The sequence below is a fragment of the Oncorhynchus clarkii genome, chromosome 27 (assembly GCF_045791955.1).
Source record: "Oncorhynchus clarkii lewisi isolate Uvic-CL-2024 chromosome 27, UVic_Ocla_1.0, whole genome shotgun sequence".
NCBI classification, from domain to species: Eukaryota; Metazoa; Chordata; class Actinopteri; order Salmoniformes; family Salmonidae; genus Oncorhynchus; species Oncorhynchus clarkii.
This window is the reverse complement of record NC_092173.1, coordinates 27902513-27917677: the sequence shown is the minus strand read 5'-3', so window position 1 is coordinate 27917677 and position 15165 is coordinate 27902513. Positions and strand designations below refer to the sequence as shown.

The window sequence follows — 15165 nt, the reverse complement described above, 5'->3', positions numbered from 1 at the left end:
CTTATTTACAGCTCTTTAAAGAATACCTCAATGACACAAGGCCTTATTTACAGCTCTTTAAAGAATACCTCAATGACACAAGGCCTTATGTACAGCTCTTTAAAGAATACCTCAATGACACAAGGCCTTATTTACAGCTCTCTAAAAAATGCCCCAATGTCACAAATCTTCACAGTATGACACAGGATCCCATTAGTAGAGGGTCTGAGCATTCCAAAACAACAACTTTTATAGTTTTAAAAGTACAATACTAAGCAGATGTACAGGGCTGACAACTTCTGTAGTTTAAATGGTACAGTAGAAATGTGATGTGTAGAGCTAAAATGAAAAAACTATTTAGAGGGTGCAACAGTTCAAGACTTCAGAAGTCAATGTCAGTTGGCTTTTCATAGCTATGTATTCAGAGGTCAAGACAGCAGGTCCGGGAAAGAGAGAGAGAGACAGAAGGGGCCGAAGTTTGTTATTTGATTTCAATAATATATTGTTTGTATTTTGGATAAATGTATGTTTAAGCAATTTTAAATTCACCCTTAGCGTCATTGGCATTGGATGCATCTGGTTTTCTGGCATTGGAAACAACCTGGTGCATCTGATTTTCAGGGATACAATACCTTCAACCTAGGTTCCCTTTCCCGTGAAAACCAAACGTGGGAACTCCGCTCAGGCGTTTCTTTTACCCCTGCTAAATTAGGTTGCTTAATAACTTTTATTTTGAAAATGTGCTGTATGATTACATGACCTAGATGTCGCTGGGTTCACAACGCTCACAGATTGTTGGAAAGTGGCAATAATGGTAACGCTAAAGACAACTTTTACGAAAATGTGTGGTTTTTAATGTAGGCCCACGACAAGATAGTGCTGTCTCTGAGTTCGAGTGGAGTTAGGCCACACGAGGAGAACATGTATTTATAATGTCGAGGTAGGCATTCTATATCACTTTATTGATTAACATTCAGACTTCAACGATTGGCCCGTGACAATGTTGTCCAGCGTCTGGTTACATTATTGAGAAAATCATGTCTTAGTAAAGTCACGCGAACTGATTTTTGCTTCTACGTTTGGGAGTGAACTCTAGAAACTAGCTTAGTTGATAAAGCCGAAACAATTGGTGGCAGGGTGTTCTGAAGTTCTGGCTAGTCCTAGTAGCCAACAGCAGCTTCGCCATGTCGGAGAGGACACCGCTCCTGCACTATCGTCTCTCCACAAGCGTCAATGAGCAGTCGGGGGAGCATCATGCATGTCTGTCTGGGGAGACTGTGTCGCAGTCCCTGGCTTTTTCCAGACTGAAGTCGGCGCACCTCAGTCGTCCCAAAAAACTCTCCACATTCTTTGGGGTGGTGATACCCACCTTACTGTCTATGTTCAGCGTGGTGGTCTTCCTACGAATTGGTGAGTATAGCCTACGGTTATTTATGATAGTGTCCACAACATAGCTTTATTTTAGGCCCATGTTGGTAAATTTGAGCCAGTTGTTGCCTGGAAACCCGACTTTGAATTCTATCGAATTCTACATCGAGCATAAATTTAAGTGGGAATCAGGAAAGTTAACTCTCACGACCTCTACAAGCCAGAATGTGGGAAAAATATGTTAACGTTAAATATATATTTTTTCAACATTCTTGAATAAAAATACAGGCCTGATGGGAACAGTTTTTTTCGGTAAACTTTCCAAATGTCGATAAAAAAAATACAATAGACAAAGTGGGATCTTCTTGTGTTGGTAAAATGAATGAAATGATTAGATTACAGATTAAGAAAGTTATGAAGTTCACAGGGTGGTGAAAGTGCAAGGTAATGAGTTTAATGCGACTTTTCTATAAATATTGAGGGTCTTATTCTGGTGATTTGATCGTCGATGTTTGGCTGTCTTTTAACAAAATAATCTCGGTCTTTTGTCATTTTGTAGGCTATATGTGCGCTCTAGCCAAAAGCGGGCAGATACCAATTTTGGTTTTAGAAGTGGGGGAATATTACTTGGTTGGGAATTTGGGGGTCCTCTTAATTTTGGGGGGCATCGGAAGCTATTTTCCTTGCATTTCTACACAATCTAATATGGCCCTCCTAGCCGTCTCTATTTAGAACAACAAAAAGTAAGCAAAAATGGCCATAGTCATCTAGGTAAGAGATCATTATTAAATATGCTTAAATGATTGCAGTGGCGACATGACGTTCAGGGCTCTTTTGAGCCCCACATTTTTAGCATAAAAAATAAAAAAAATGACTCTGATGCCAAGGCACCAGAACCGGCTGATACCCCAATACACACTGGAAGGGGGAGAGGTTAGTGGCGGAGTGAGTTCTGGGCCATCTCTGCCCAGGGCACGAACGCTGCCCACTCCCCCGGCCGGTCCTGGCAATAAGACCTCAGACACATACCCACATCCTGGTTAACTCTCTCCACCTGCCCGTTACTCCTGGGGTTAAATCCTGAGGTAAGGCTGACCGAGACGCCCAGACGTTCCATTAACGCCCTCCAGACCCTCGACGTGAACTGGGGACCCCGATCAGACACTATATCCTCAGGCACCCCATAGTGCCGGAAGACGTGAGTAAACAGGGCCTCCGCAGTTCATAGGGCCGTAGGGGGACCGGGCAAAGGGAGGAGACGACAGGACTTAGAAAAACTATCCACAACGACCAGGATCGTGGTGTTACCCTGTGAAGGTGGAAGATCGGTTATGAAACCCACCGACAGGTGCAACCACGGGCCATTGTGTAACGGGTAAGGGTTGTAACTTACCTCTGGGCAGGTGCCTAGGAGCCTTACACTGGGCGCAAACCGAGCAGGAGGAAACTTAAATTAACAATTCCCGACAAGGACATGGGGGGGAAACAGAGGGAAAATATACAACATGTAATTAGGGAATTGAAACCAGGTGTGTGTGAAAACAAGACTCTCTCTTTTCCTAGTTTAAAATGATAAACATTCAACATTGGCCATGCTGTCAATGAAGCATGATTTGTGCCAAGCTCAACACAACTGTTAACTTGGAACTGCAAAATCTGATTTTAGCGAGTTCAAGACAACTGGGACCTCGGGGGGGAAAAACAAGCTACGACTGGGAAAATACATTTTGGACTTTCATCCAACTCGGAATTGTAAATTCATAACGCTGCCTCTTTCTAGAGCTACGACCTGAAGATCAGCGACGTCATCATGATTCAACCTTTCTATATATTCGAGTTCCCAGTTGTCTTGAAAGCACCATAAATCCAGAGAATCCCAGACTTTGATGAAAACGTTTGCCCAAGAAGGACCGCTGTGCCACCTTCCTGTTCAAGTGAGCACAGCACAACAAGATGACTCCAAAAGTGTCTGGTATGCTGCTGCATAAATTGTAATATGCCAGGGATATATGCATTCTGTAGCTAAGAAAGTAATACTACGTGTATGTTGTGTAGTAAGATGTTAGTAGCCCATGTGCCTCACCCTAATAATTTGTTTATTTTTCACCTCTTAATTTTGCCTACTGTTCTGACTTGGTGGTGAACATGTAGCCTATGATCTGTTTTTGATAAATGTAATCATTGAATGTTGTAAGAGCTTTCATTGTCTGCTTATATGCCCTCTTTATTTATCCTATGGTTCTGACTGGTGTACAGGGAGTACACTGTATGAATGGCCCATGTTCTTAATTCTGTCACTGTTCATTTCAAAAGTGCTGAACAAATAGTTATACTGACTACGTCCGTCCTAGCTTGCTCGTTAATGTCTTAATCAAAATTACGAATAGCCTCTTATCCGCTTGTACAAACTATGGCATAAGGGGACGACATCTCAATTGTCAGTAGAAAGCACATTTGTTTAACTTCTTATGGCTAGGGGGCAGTATTGAGTAGCTTGGCTGAATAAGGTGCCCAAAGTAAACTGCCTGCTACTCAGTCCCAGTTGCTAATATATGCATAGTATTAGTATATTTGGATAGAACACTCTGAAGTTTCTAAAACTGTTTGAATGATGTCTGTGAGTATAACAGAATTAATATGACAGGCAAAAACCTGAGATAAAATCCAGGAAGTGGGAAATCTGAGGTTGGTCATTTTCCAACTCATTCCCTATTGAAGATACAGTGGGATATTGGTCATGTTGCACTTCCTATGGCTTCCACTAGATGTCAACAGTCTTTAGAACCTAGTTTGATGCTTCTACTGTAAAGTGGGGGCGAATGAGAGGGGAATGAGTCAGAGGTCTGGCAGAATGCTTTGAGCTCGTTCACGTGAGAGGTAGCTTGCGTACCATCACAATTCTACAGACAAAGGAATTCTCCGGTTGGAACATTATTGAAGATTTATGTTAACATCCTAAAGATTGATTCTATACATCGTTTGACATGTTTCTACGGACTGTAACGGAACTTTTTTACATTTCGTCTGCTCTTAGTGAACGCGCTTCGTGACTTTGCGCTTCGTGACAAAACGTGCTAACAAAAGTAGCTATTTGGACATAAATGATGGACATTATCGAACAAAACAAACTTATTGTGGGACTGAGATTCCTGGGAGTGCATTTTGATGATCATCAAGTGAATATTTATAATGCTATTTCTGACTAATGTTGACTGCACAATATGGCGGATATCTTTTTGGCTTGTTTGGTTCGCCGAACTCAGATTTATAGCATGGTTTGCTTTTTCCGTAAAGCTTTTTTGAAATCTGACACAGCGGTTGCCTTAAGGAGAAGTGTATCTAAAGTTCCATGCATAACACTTGTATTTTCCTCAACATTTATAATGAATATTTCTGTAAATTCATATGGCTCTCTGCAAAATCACTGGATGTTTTTGGAACTACTGAACACAACGCGCCAATATATACAGAGATTTTTTGATACAAATATGAACTTTATTGAACAAAACATATATGTATTGTGTAACATGAAGTCCTATAAGTGTCATCTGATGAAGATCATCAAAGGTTAGTGATTAATTTGATCTCTTTCTGATTTTTTGTGACGACTCTCTTTGGCTGGAAAAAAAGTGACTTGGCTCTGACCTAACATAATTGTTTGTGGTGCTTTTGATGTAAAGCCTATTTGAAATCAGACACTGGTGGGATTAACAAGAAGTGTATCTTTAAAATGGTGTGAAATACTACTATTTTTGAGGAATTTTAATTATGGGATTTCTGTTGTTTTGAATTTGGCGCCCTGCACTTTCACTGGCTGTTGTCATATCGATCCCGTTAGCGGGATCTCAGCCCATAGAAGTTTTAAGCAAGTCAGCCATATCAACTATATATTTTTTAAAGTCAGTAAATGTCCTTGTTTTTTGGAAGAAAATCACTTTTTTTGTGCATTAAAATAAGATCAAGTTGATCAGAAATGCAGTGTAGACATTGCTAATGTTGTAAATGACTGTTGTAGCTGGAAACAGCAGATAAATAATAATTGGAATATCTACATAATTCATTGGACAGTGACTTTTTTTTGTTATTTTGGTTCTGTACTCTAGGACTTTGAAAGGAAACAATAACAATGAGGGTGACATGCAGACTCCGCTTTAATTTGAGGGTATTTTCATACATATCGGATGAACCGTTTAGAAATGATAGCACCTTTTTGTACATGGTCCCCCCATTTTAAGGTACTACAAGTTTTTTTTTTTAAATTGGCTTCAGATGTGTGTTGTTAGGCAGGTGTATTAATTTGTGCCGTTAGTGAATGCAGGAGAGCTGTTGATGAAAAGTATTGATTCTAGACTATGCTATTGCCTTTGGAGGTTGTTGTTGGGGTGTGACAACATGAGGAAGATAGCAGTGTCAATGCAAATTAAGCTGGCCGTCACAAGGCTTAGAAATGAAAATCAATCAGGAACATTGCAAAAACCCTGGACATGCCCAAGTCAACAGTTTGGTTCATCATTAACAAGAAAAAAACAACCGGTGAACTCAATTATGTCAAAAGAGCCAGTAGACTGTAATGGATGACCGGAGAATACTCTCTATGGTGAAGAAAACCCCCTGACAACAGCCCAACAGATCAGAAACAAAAAAAAAAAAAGAAAGAAAAAAAAAACTTGAAATCGGCCCTAATTAATCGTCCATTCCGATTAATCGGTCAACCTCTAATGCAAACCACTGATAAGCCAGATTACCATTTGCTAAAAAGCACCTAAAAGAGCCCCAAGAGTTCTGGAGAAAAGTGTTGTGGACAGATGAGACAGAGATGAACATGTACCAGAGTGATGGAAAGAGGAAAGTGTGGAGAAAAAAAGACATGCCCATGATCCAAAGCATACCACCTCATCCGTGAAACATGGTGGAGGGGGTGTTATGGCTTGGGCCTGTATGGATGCCAGTGGAACAGGCTCACTTGTCTTCATCGATGATGTGACTGCAGACAGAAGTAGAACAATGAATTCTGAAGTCTACAGATATTTTATCTGCTCAGATAAAACGAAATGCAAAACCAAATAAAACCAACTCATTCGACGGCACTTCATCATGCAACAAGACAATGACCCTGAACATACTGCTAGAGCAACGAAGGAGTTTTTGATGGCCAAAAAGTGGAAAATCCTTGACTGGCTGAGTCAATCACCAGATCTGAATCCTTTTGAACATGCATTTTACATGCTGAATAGGAGAGTTGAGATTGCCTGCAATGACAACAAGCTCAGTCCGATGATGCTGTGATCGATCCTGCTCCAGAGTACAGGCCTCGGTGTAATGCTCATTCCTTCGACGATAAACGCAAATCTGATCATCACCCCTGGTGAGACACAACTGTGACTCATCAGTGAAGAGCACTTTTTGCGTGTCTTGTCTGGTCCAGCGACAGTGGGCTTGTGCCCATAGGTGACGTTGTTGCCGGTGATGTAAGGCAGGTCCTCATCAGACAACAGGCCTACAAGACCTCAGTCCAGCCTCTCTCAGCCTATTACGGACAGTCTGAGCACTGATGGAGGGATTGTGCGTTCCTGGAGTAACTCAGGCAGTTGTTACCATCCTGTACCTGTCCCGCAGGTGTGATGTTCGGATGTACTGATCCTGTACAGGCGTTGTTACACATGGTCTGCCACTGAGAGGACGATCAGTTGTCTGTCCTGGCTCCCTGTAGCGCTGTCTTAGTGATAGGTGAGAATTGTCTGTTAATTGAATGATTAGAATATTCCGCCCTGAAACATAATTGTATGGAATTGATTAGAATGTATGAAATCATAATCAATAAATGTGTAGTCCTAGTCAGAATTAGTGTAAAACAATATGCCTTTGGTATTTTAAACAGACTGTCTGAGCTTGGTGCCGACCTGACTAGAGATTTGGGAGAGAACGGGGAGTACGTCTCAAGGACAAAGTCACTATCTCTGTCGGCTGGGTAGTGAGACAGACAGTGTGTGCGTAGCAGGACATGTGTACGTATGTTTGTGTGGGCGTGAGAAGTCGGTATAAAATGAATTGATTTTGTATTCTTGACTTCAGAACGTTCCGTGAATAAACCTTTGACTATTTAGCTGGGCCTCCGTCTGTTTCATTCTACCAGGATCTTACAAATTCTGGTTTGCAGACTGAGAGTAATATAATTAAATATGGTGATGTACCTGGAGAACATAATTCTCCTATCACTTAGGCGTCTCGCAGTACGGACATTGCAATTTCTTGCCCTGGCCACATCTGCAGTCCTCATGGCTCCTTGCAGCATGCCTGAGGCACAAGTTTTTTTTTAATTATCTTTGAATGACAGGGTCCTGAAAAAGGGATTTTTCTTTTTTTGCTGAGTTTAGTACTGTATAGCTATTTTTACTTGCACACAATATAGCTGGAATCACCCCATCCTGCCCCTATGGGACCACCGCCCTGCAGCGACCCAACTCAGCTTTAGGATCTTAGTGAAACATACGTTATTGGTTCCAGATGTGTTAGGCCAATGCCAGAGCGACAACCAACAGTATGGCAGACCCCCAGGGCCAGGACTGAGCAGTCCAGCAGCTACAAATTGCCTAAATAGGTATCTCCCTTGAAGTGGGCATGTTTTCCATCTAGTCTCCTTTTGTCGTACTGTATTCCATATAAGGCAGCCAGACCTCATGAAAGTTGCACAGTATACCCTTAATCTTGTAATAAATCAAATCTAGTGATACTTAACTTGATATTTCTGCCATTTCTGCCATCCATTGTTACATTGTTGGAGGACAACCAACCTTCCAATTAATGGCAATGCATTTCTTAGCTGCTATAAATGCAAGGTTGCACAGTTTCTTCTGATAGCGATCTCCAGTATCAACGTTTGCAAGCAAACAAAAACGGGGACAATCTGTAGACATGCTGAGATAAAAGAACATAACCTTTGCCAGAATTCAGCCCGCCTTCATGAGACCACAACATATGCATATTTGTCCCGTTTTGTGCTTTACTCCTCCAACAGAATAATACTATTTCTGAGTGAATGACATTTAGTTTCGTTGGCATATACTACGTTCTATGGATGGTCTAAAACTGTCTGAGATTATATGAACATGACGGAGCATTCAAACACATCTGTTTCCATTCACCATCATCATCAGTCTCCCAGGTCTTCCTCACATTTTTGTTTGACATGTTTTGTCATCTGGAAAAGCCTCTATCAACCCTTGATATATTTTGTATATCAATTTTAGAGGTTTGCCAGACTGCCTTACAATAGGTTCAATCTTTGAAGCGTCTGGCTTGTCCAGTGTTTACTGCACAAGAGAGAATAAAGTGTTGCATCTGCAAAAAGGTTCCCCTCAGTGAAGTCACAGACTGGTCTTCCCTGGCTGCCTGACACTGATGAGACCCCTGTCACCATCTGATCCTGCTCAGATGAAGCAGTACAAATAATTAGCTTGGTGTACATTTATACATTGATTCTATTCTTAGATAATATAATGGCTCAATAATTTAAATGACCATTATTCCCAGATCCCAGACTGTAGCCTACCCATCAACTCAAGATGGAACTTTGTATCCATTCACTGATTGATTGTTATAATATACTGCAAAATTCACCTGAGCTCTGAAAACTGGTCTTCCCTGGCTGTATGACCCTGCAGGGACACCTGTCACCATCTGATCCTGCTAAGACATGATGAGCATAGTCTTGTGTACTGACTGTGCACCATAACAGTGAAGCCTGTAGAGCTGTTTATACCTTGTCAGTGTGAAAAGTAGGGAATTAGCTAGGGAAACTGACAGATCAATAAAGTTACATTGCTATACTGACTAATAAAAACATTGCGCTGAAAAAATGTCTGAGTATCTACAGTTTCATCATTTCATTCAAAATGTGTGTGTGTGTGTGTGGGGGGGGGGTGGGGTGTCATGTCCCCCCTGTCCCCAGTGATGCCCCTGGTTAGAACACATGCCAATTCGGGAGGTGGCGTACTCACTATATGTAATGTAAAGAAAAAAAATATGAGATCAGTAATATTGAAAATGCGATGGAAACCTATTTAACTTGTATGTTTTATTCGGTAGTGATTAATTTACATCTGTCCATCATTTTAAGGTCAACCCTGTTACATGAACTAAACTCTCGTTTTATTATGGTGAACCTATTCCTTTTTAAACAGTGTAAAAGCAGGTGAGCTGGTTCTATTCTCATTGGCCATTTTCTGGTGGAAAACGAAGCAGGTTGAGCAGAACACTTCAACCCTGACATAGATAGACAAGCTTGAAATGTTTTAGCAATTCTGCGTTCAGTTGCTACTCCCTGATACACACATCATGCTTTGATTACCCCTGTCACAGATGGATTTATGGATGATTTAAGGTGAAATCTTCAACCCTGTAATCTTCAACTTGGCACTTACTATAGGCATTTTTTGTTTTTAACTGCTTGAGATGGGAATAACGCGTTGAAAGTGCTCTTTATGACAATCCTGAAATTTGTTGAAATCAAATCATTTTTTACCACGCTACACTTGGTGGAATGACCCTTGTACCACTTGGAAAGTCCCTTGATGTGTTACAGCACAAGGATATGGAGAAAAAGTAGGTTAGCGGAGAGGGCCTACTGGAGTGAGTGCATCCCAGGACCCATTGGGAATATGGACTGTTATGGCGGTCATAGTCATGATAATAAATGTGAAATAATATGTAAGACAACCATTTTCTTATTGGCGGAATAGAGTAGTTTGAAGTGGACTAACTTGGAGTAAAATGTAGTTCTAGCTCTTGGAAGAAATTGATTTATTGCCTCGCACCATAACTTCAGTCTCGAGCCATTAATCACGTTCACATGATGCAGAGCTCGAAGTCCAATATCTGATGGCAATAATGACAACAGTATCTCTAATGTAATCACAAATATTCCGAAGATATGTTTACAAATACAATCCCCATTCATTAATATCTCTCATCTGTTTTCTTTGTTTAGAGGTGTTTCATTCTATCACACGGAAAGTAAAGGGGTATCTGTGTTCTCTCTCCTGCCTTGATGTGCTCCCCTTTCTGTTTTGCCCCTTGTCTCATACCTCTGCTGCTGTGGTGTAGACACGCACAGGCTGAACAGCCACCAGTTTGAGAGACAATAATACCATTCCACATAACATAAGCACTGCAGTGCATTGGGTCTTATCTGGAACAATATAGTGCTTCTGTTTCAACAATGCATAGGAGCAATAGGAGTGCTGCCCAGTGAATTGGAAGAGTTCTGTTTTTGTTAAAAGCATGAAATAACTTGTTATGCATTTTGACCTATTGTTGAATGTTGCAAGGAAATAGTAGCATTGTAGAAGTTTGGTATTTTGCCATAGGCTATTATCAATAAAAAATATTGTCAGTCTAAACTGATTTTGTGTGTGACATTCAACAACATTTCTTAAACGTATCTGAATTAGAGGTTGACCGATTATGATTTTTCAACGCCGATACCGATTATTGGAGGACCAAAAAAGCCGATACCGATTTAAATCGGCCAATTAAAAAAATAATAATAAAAAATAATAATAATAATCATTTCATTTTTAAAATATTTTTTAAAATAAATAAAAAGTATTTCTTTGTAATAATGACAATTACAACAATACTGAACAAACACTTATTTTAATTAATATAATACATCAATAAAATCAATTTAGCCTCAAGTAAATAATGAAACATGTTCAATTTGGTTTAAATAATGCAAAAACAAAGTGTTGGAGAAGAAAGTAAAAGTGCAATATGTGCTATGTAAGAAAGCTAACGTTTCAGTTCCTTGCTCAGAACATGAGAACATATGAAAGCTGGTGGTTCCTTTTAACATGAGTCTTCAATATTCCCAGGTAAGAAGTTTTAGGTTGTAGTTATTATCGGAATTATAGGACTATTTCCCTCTATACCATTTGTATTTCATTAACGTTTGACTATTGGATGTTCTTATAGGCACTTTAGTATTGCCAGTGTAACAGAATAGCTTCCGTCCCTCTCCTCGCTCCTACCTGGCCTCAAACCAGGAACACGTCGACAACAGCCACCCTTGAAGCAGCGTTACCCATGTAGAACAAGGGAAACGACCACAGGCTCAGAGCGAGTGACGTTTGAAACGCTATTAGCGCGCGCTAACTAGCTAGCCATTTCACATTGGTTACACCAGCCTCATCTCGGGAGTTGATAGGTTTGAAGTCATAAACAGCGCAATGCTTGACGCACAACGAAGAGCTGCTGGCAAAACGCACAAAAGTGCTGTTTGAATGAATGTGTACGCGCCTGCTTCTGCCTACCACCGCTCAGTCAGATACTTAGATACTTGTATGCTTGTATGCTCAGTCAGATTATATGCAGCGCAGGACACGCTAGATAATATCTAGTAATATAATCAACCATGTGTAGTTAACTAGTGATTATGATTGATTGTTTTTTATAAGATAAGTTTAATGCTGGCTAGCAACTTACCTTGGCTTACTGCATTCACGTAACAGGCAACGAGAGCGAGGTAGGTCGTTATTGTGTTGGACAAGTTAACTGGTTGCAAGATTGGATCCCCCGAACTGACAAGGTGAAAATGTCGTTCTGCCACTGAATGAGGCAGTTAACCCACCGTTCCTAGGCCGTCATTGAAAATAAGAGTGTTCTTAACTGACTTGCCTAGTTAAATAAATGTTGTTTTTTTCAATTGGCTCCCAAAAATACCGATTTCCGATTGTTATGACAACTTGAAATCGGCCCTAATTAATCGGCCCTAATTAATCGGCCATTCTAATTAATTTGTCGACCTGTAATCTGAATGCCTTGGCATGATGTTTTGGTTAATAATGACATGACTCTGTATGAGGGAGGTGGGTCAAACTGCTGTCTCAACTGTGTAGTTAAGGTGAAAGCTAATGAGAATTCCCCACTGCACGTTCTTATAGACAATTACTGTAAATTCCAGTTTCAACTTCCTGTAGGAAAGTTGTTCCACCACTTGTTAAATCACCAAACCCAGTTCCCGTTAGGGACTTTGAGATCATTTGAATTCGTTGTGTTGTTTAACCATAGTGAGGCCCTTGTGTTCTCTCCTCCTCAGGTTTCGTGGTGGGCCAGTGTGGGCTGTATCAGGCCATAGCCATGTTCTTAGTGGCCTACTTCATCATCAGTATGACCGTGCTGTCTGTGTGTGCCATCTCAACCAATGGAGCCCTGGACGCAGGAGGGGCCTACTGTATCCTCCTCAGCAATACACACACACACACAGCTGAGTATGATAGTCAGATGTATAGACATATTATTTCAGGCGATGTATGAATGCCTTTCTCACACCACCCCATATACTTTACACACACTCCACCTCAGTGTTCTTTCTATTTCATTAATGTAGCATTGCATTCGTTCAGGTATCGGTGTGTGTGCCAGTGAATGGCTGGTATTGCTTTCATTTTTATCTGTAGACACATTGTGTGTGTGAGAGGTGGGTGTGTGTGTATGTCTGCGCCTATTCTTTCAGTGCCTTCACTACACTTTCGTGTGCACATACAAACACACACTCTCTCTCACACACACGTTGACCCAGCCTTAACTCCCTCCTCCCCTAGACATGATAAGTCGTGCATTGGGGCCAGAGTTTGGGGGCAGTCTAGGTGTTATGTTCTTCCTGGCTAATGTGTGTAGCAGTGCCCTCTATATACTGGGTCTGGTTGAGGCCATAGTAGCAACTTTCGGGCTTCCAGAAGGTATACAGCCGTCCGTACTCTCTCCCTTTTCCTGCTTTGTTTGAAGGTCAATGTTTTTTGGGATAGATCTTGTCCTGGAGGCAGAGCTGTGTGATTTCCACAAGATGGGCCAGCGGTCAAGTCAAGATTGGCTATATATTGTAAAAATTGATGAAAACAAAAATGTACTTTTTGGTCTTAATTTAAGGTTAGGCATAATGTTGGAAGTGTGGTGCGGTTTAAAATCTGATTTTATTACTTTTTGGCTGTGACATCTAGTGACTGCCCTGCAGAGCTGCCTCCAGTACATGAGCCATCCCAATAAATGCCAACCTGCGCTATGTTTACATTGACAGACTAGTTTTCTAGTATTTTTGTATTTGATCTAAAACTAATCTGATTTCACAATGGCTACTAATGCATTGCATTCCCATGTTAATGCTCATTGAATTAAACTGAATACATTTAAATCAAACTGAATTGGATTCCCACACTTTGTGACCTTTCATGGTCTGTTTCAGCTTTCACCCTTTCACCCTCATTCCTTCACTCTCTCATTAACCCCCTACACCTTTTAACCTATTCACCACCATCCCTTCCCACTCCAGATGGGGTGAGCCCAGCGGGTTCCCTCCAGGTGTTGCCAGCTGGGTATTGGTGGTCGTTGCTCTATGCCACCGGCATCCTCCTCCTCTGCCTGCTTGTGTGTCTGGTGGGGGCAGAGATCTATGCCAAGGCCTCCTTCCTCATCTTCCTGGTGGTCATGATTGTGCTGGCCAGCATCTTTATCAGCTTCTTCGCCATGCGCCCGCGTACCATCCTCCTGCCTGCCGCCCTGCCCGTCCACAACAACACAGGGCCACAGCCACCCAACATGGCCAACTTTACCGGCTTTAAACTGGACACACTGCTGGGAAACCTGGATGGTGAGTAAGGGGTGTGTGTGTGTGTGCGCTACTCACCAACATACACGTGTGTGCTTAATGCACTGTATGTGTCATTTTAAATAGAATTTCACTTGATTTAAGGCTGCAATATATCACTTTTTGGGCGCCACTACCAAATTCACATTGAAAGCTCTATAACACACATTTCTCATTGAAAGCAAATCTAAAAAGCAGTAGATCTGATCTGTGTGCGCTATGCCTCCTGTTCTTCAGTTTAGTTTTTGCATCTTTTACGTTCGGTTTTGTACACCAGCTGCAAACAGCTGAAAATTCAATATTTTTGGTTATGGCAAATATATTTCACAGCTGTTTAAATTTGTACAAATTCTCTACACTATGCTTACTTGTTTTCTCACATAAACTGAAATTAGGCTAACTATTAAAATTTTAGCAACCAGGAAATGGTGGAGCAATTTGTGCATAATGCATCTTTAAGGAATGAATATAGCAAATAATTATTAAGGTGAGCATATGTGAGTGACGTCTCATGTCAGTTATGCATACTTTATGGTGGCAGAATTTACTGGTTTATCACACACACACACACACACACACCATTTATAGCCTTAGCCTCTTGATTTACTGAATGTTTACCAGGGTTGCTGGCAGTGAAAAAGGTAATTGATTATTTAGTTGTAATTAGTGGGTCTCGTAAATATCCTTTGGCTCCCCATTTCCACCGTAACGTACCAACCTGACTACTGAGCTGAAGGATTTATATTCAGGGTGGAAATCAACCTTCGCCTTCGAAGACCTTGTTGTCAACAAAATCGCACATTGACACACTTCACACTTTGTTTGCCACTGTAAAGCTTTCCCTCCAATAACAAGGAAGTAGGTTAGAAGTCAATAGCTTCATACAGTTGAAGTCGGAAGTTTACATACACCTTAGCCAAATACCTTTAAACTCAGTTTTTCACAATTCCTGACATTTAAGCCTAGTAAAAATAGCCTGTCTTAGGTCAGTTAGATCACCACTTTATTTTAAGAATGTGAAATGTCAGAATAATAGTAGAATGATTCATTTCAGCTTTTATTTCTTTCATCACATTCCCAGTGGACCAGAAGTTTACATGAACTCAATTAGTATTTGGTAGCATTGCCTTTTAAATTGTTTAACTTGGGTCAAACGTTTTGGGGAGCCTTCCACAAGC

At 40.9% G+C, this 15165-nt stretch overlaps 1 protein-coding gene across 1 annotated transcript in view; it reads left to right on the top strand.

The window, feature by feature from the left end:
- The first annotated feature begins 1019 nt into the window (after window positions 1–1019).
- LOC139386279 (solute carrier family 12 member 9-like) overlaps window positions 1020–15165 on the top strand; it is a 58937-nt gene continuing 44791 nt past the window's right edge. Inside the window, exons 1-4 of the mRNA XM_071131776.1 lie at window positions 1020–1389; window positions 12443–12577; window positions 12948–13085; window positions 13673–13990. Of these exons, the coding sequence (XP_070987877.1) occupies window positions 1164–1389; window positions 12443–12577; window positions 12948–13085; window positions 13673–13990 (817 nt within the window). The 5' untranslated portion in view covers window positions 1020–1163. The remainder of the gene's footprint in view (window positions 1390–12442; window positions 12578–12947; window positions 13086–13672; window positions 13991–15165) is intronic.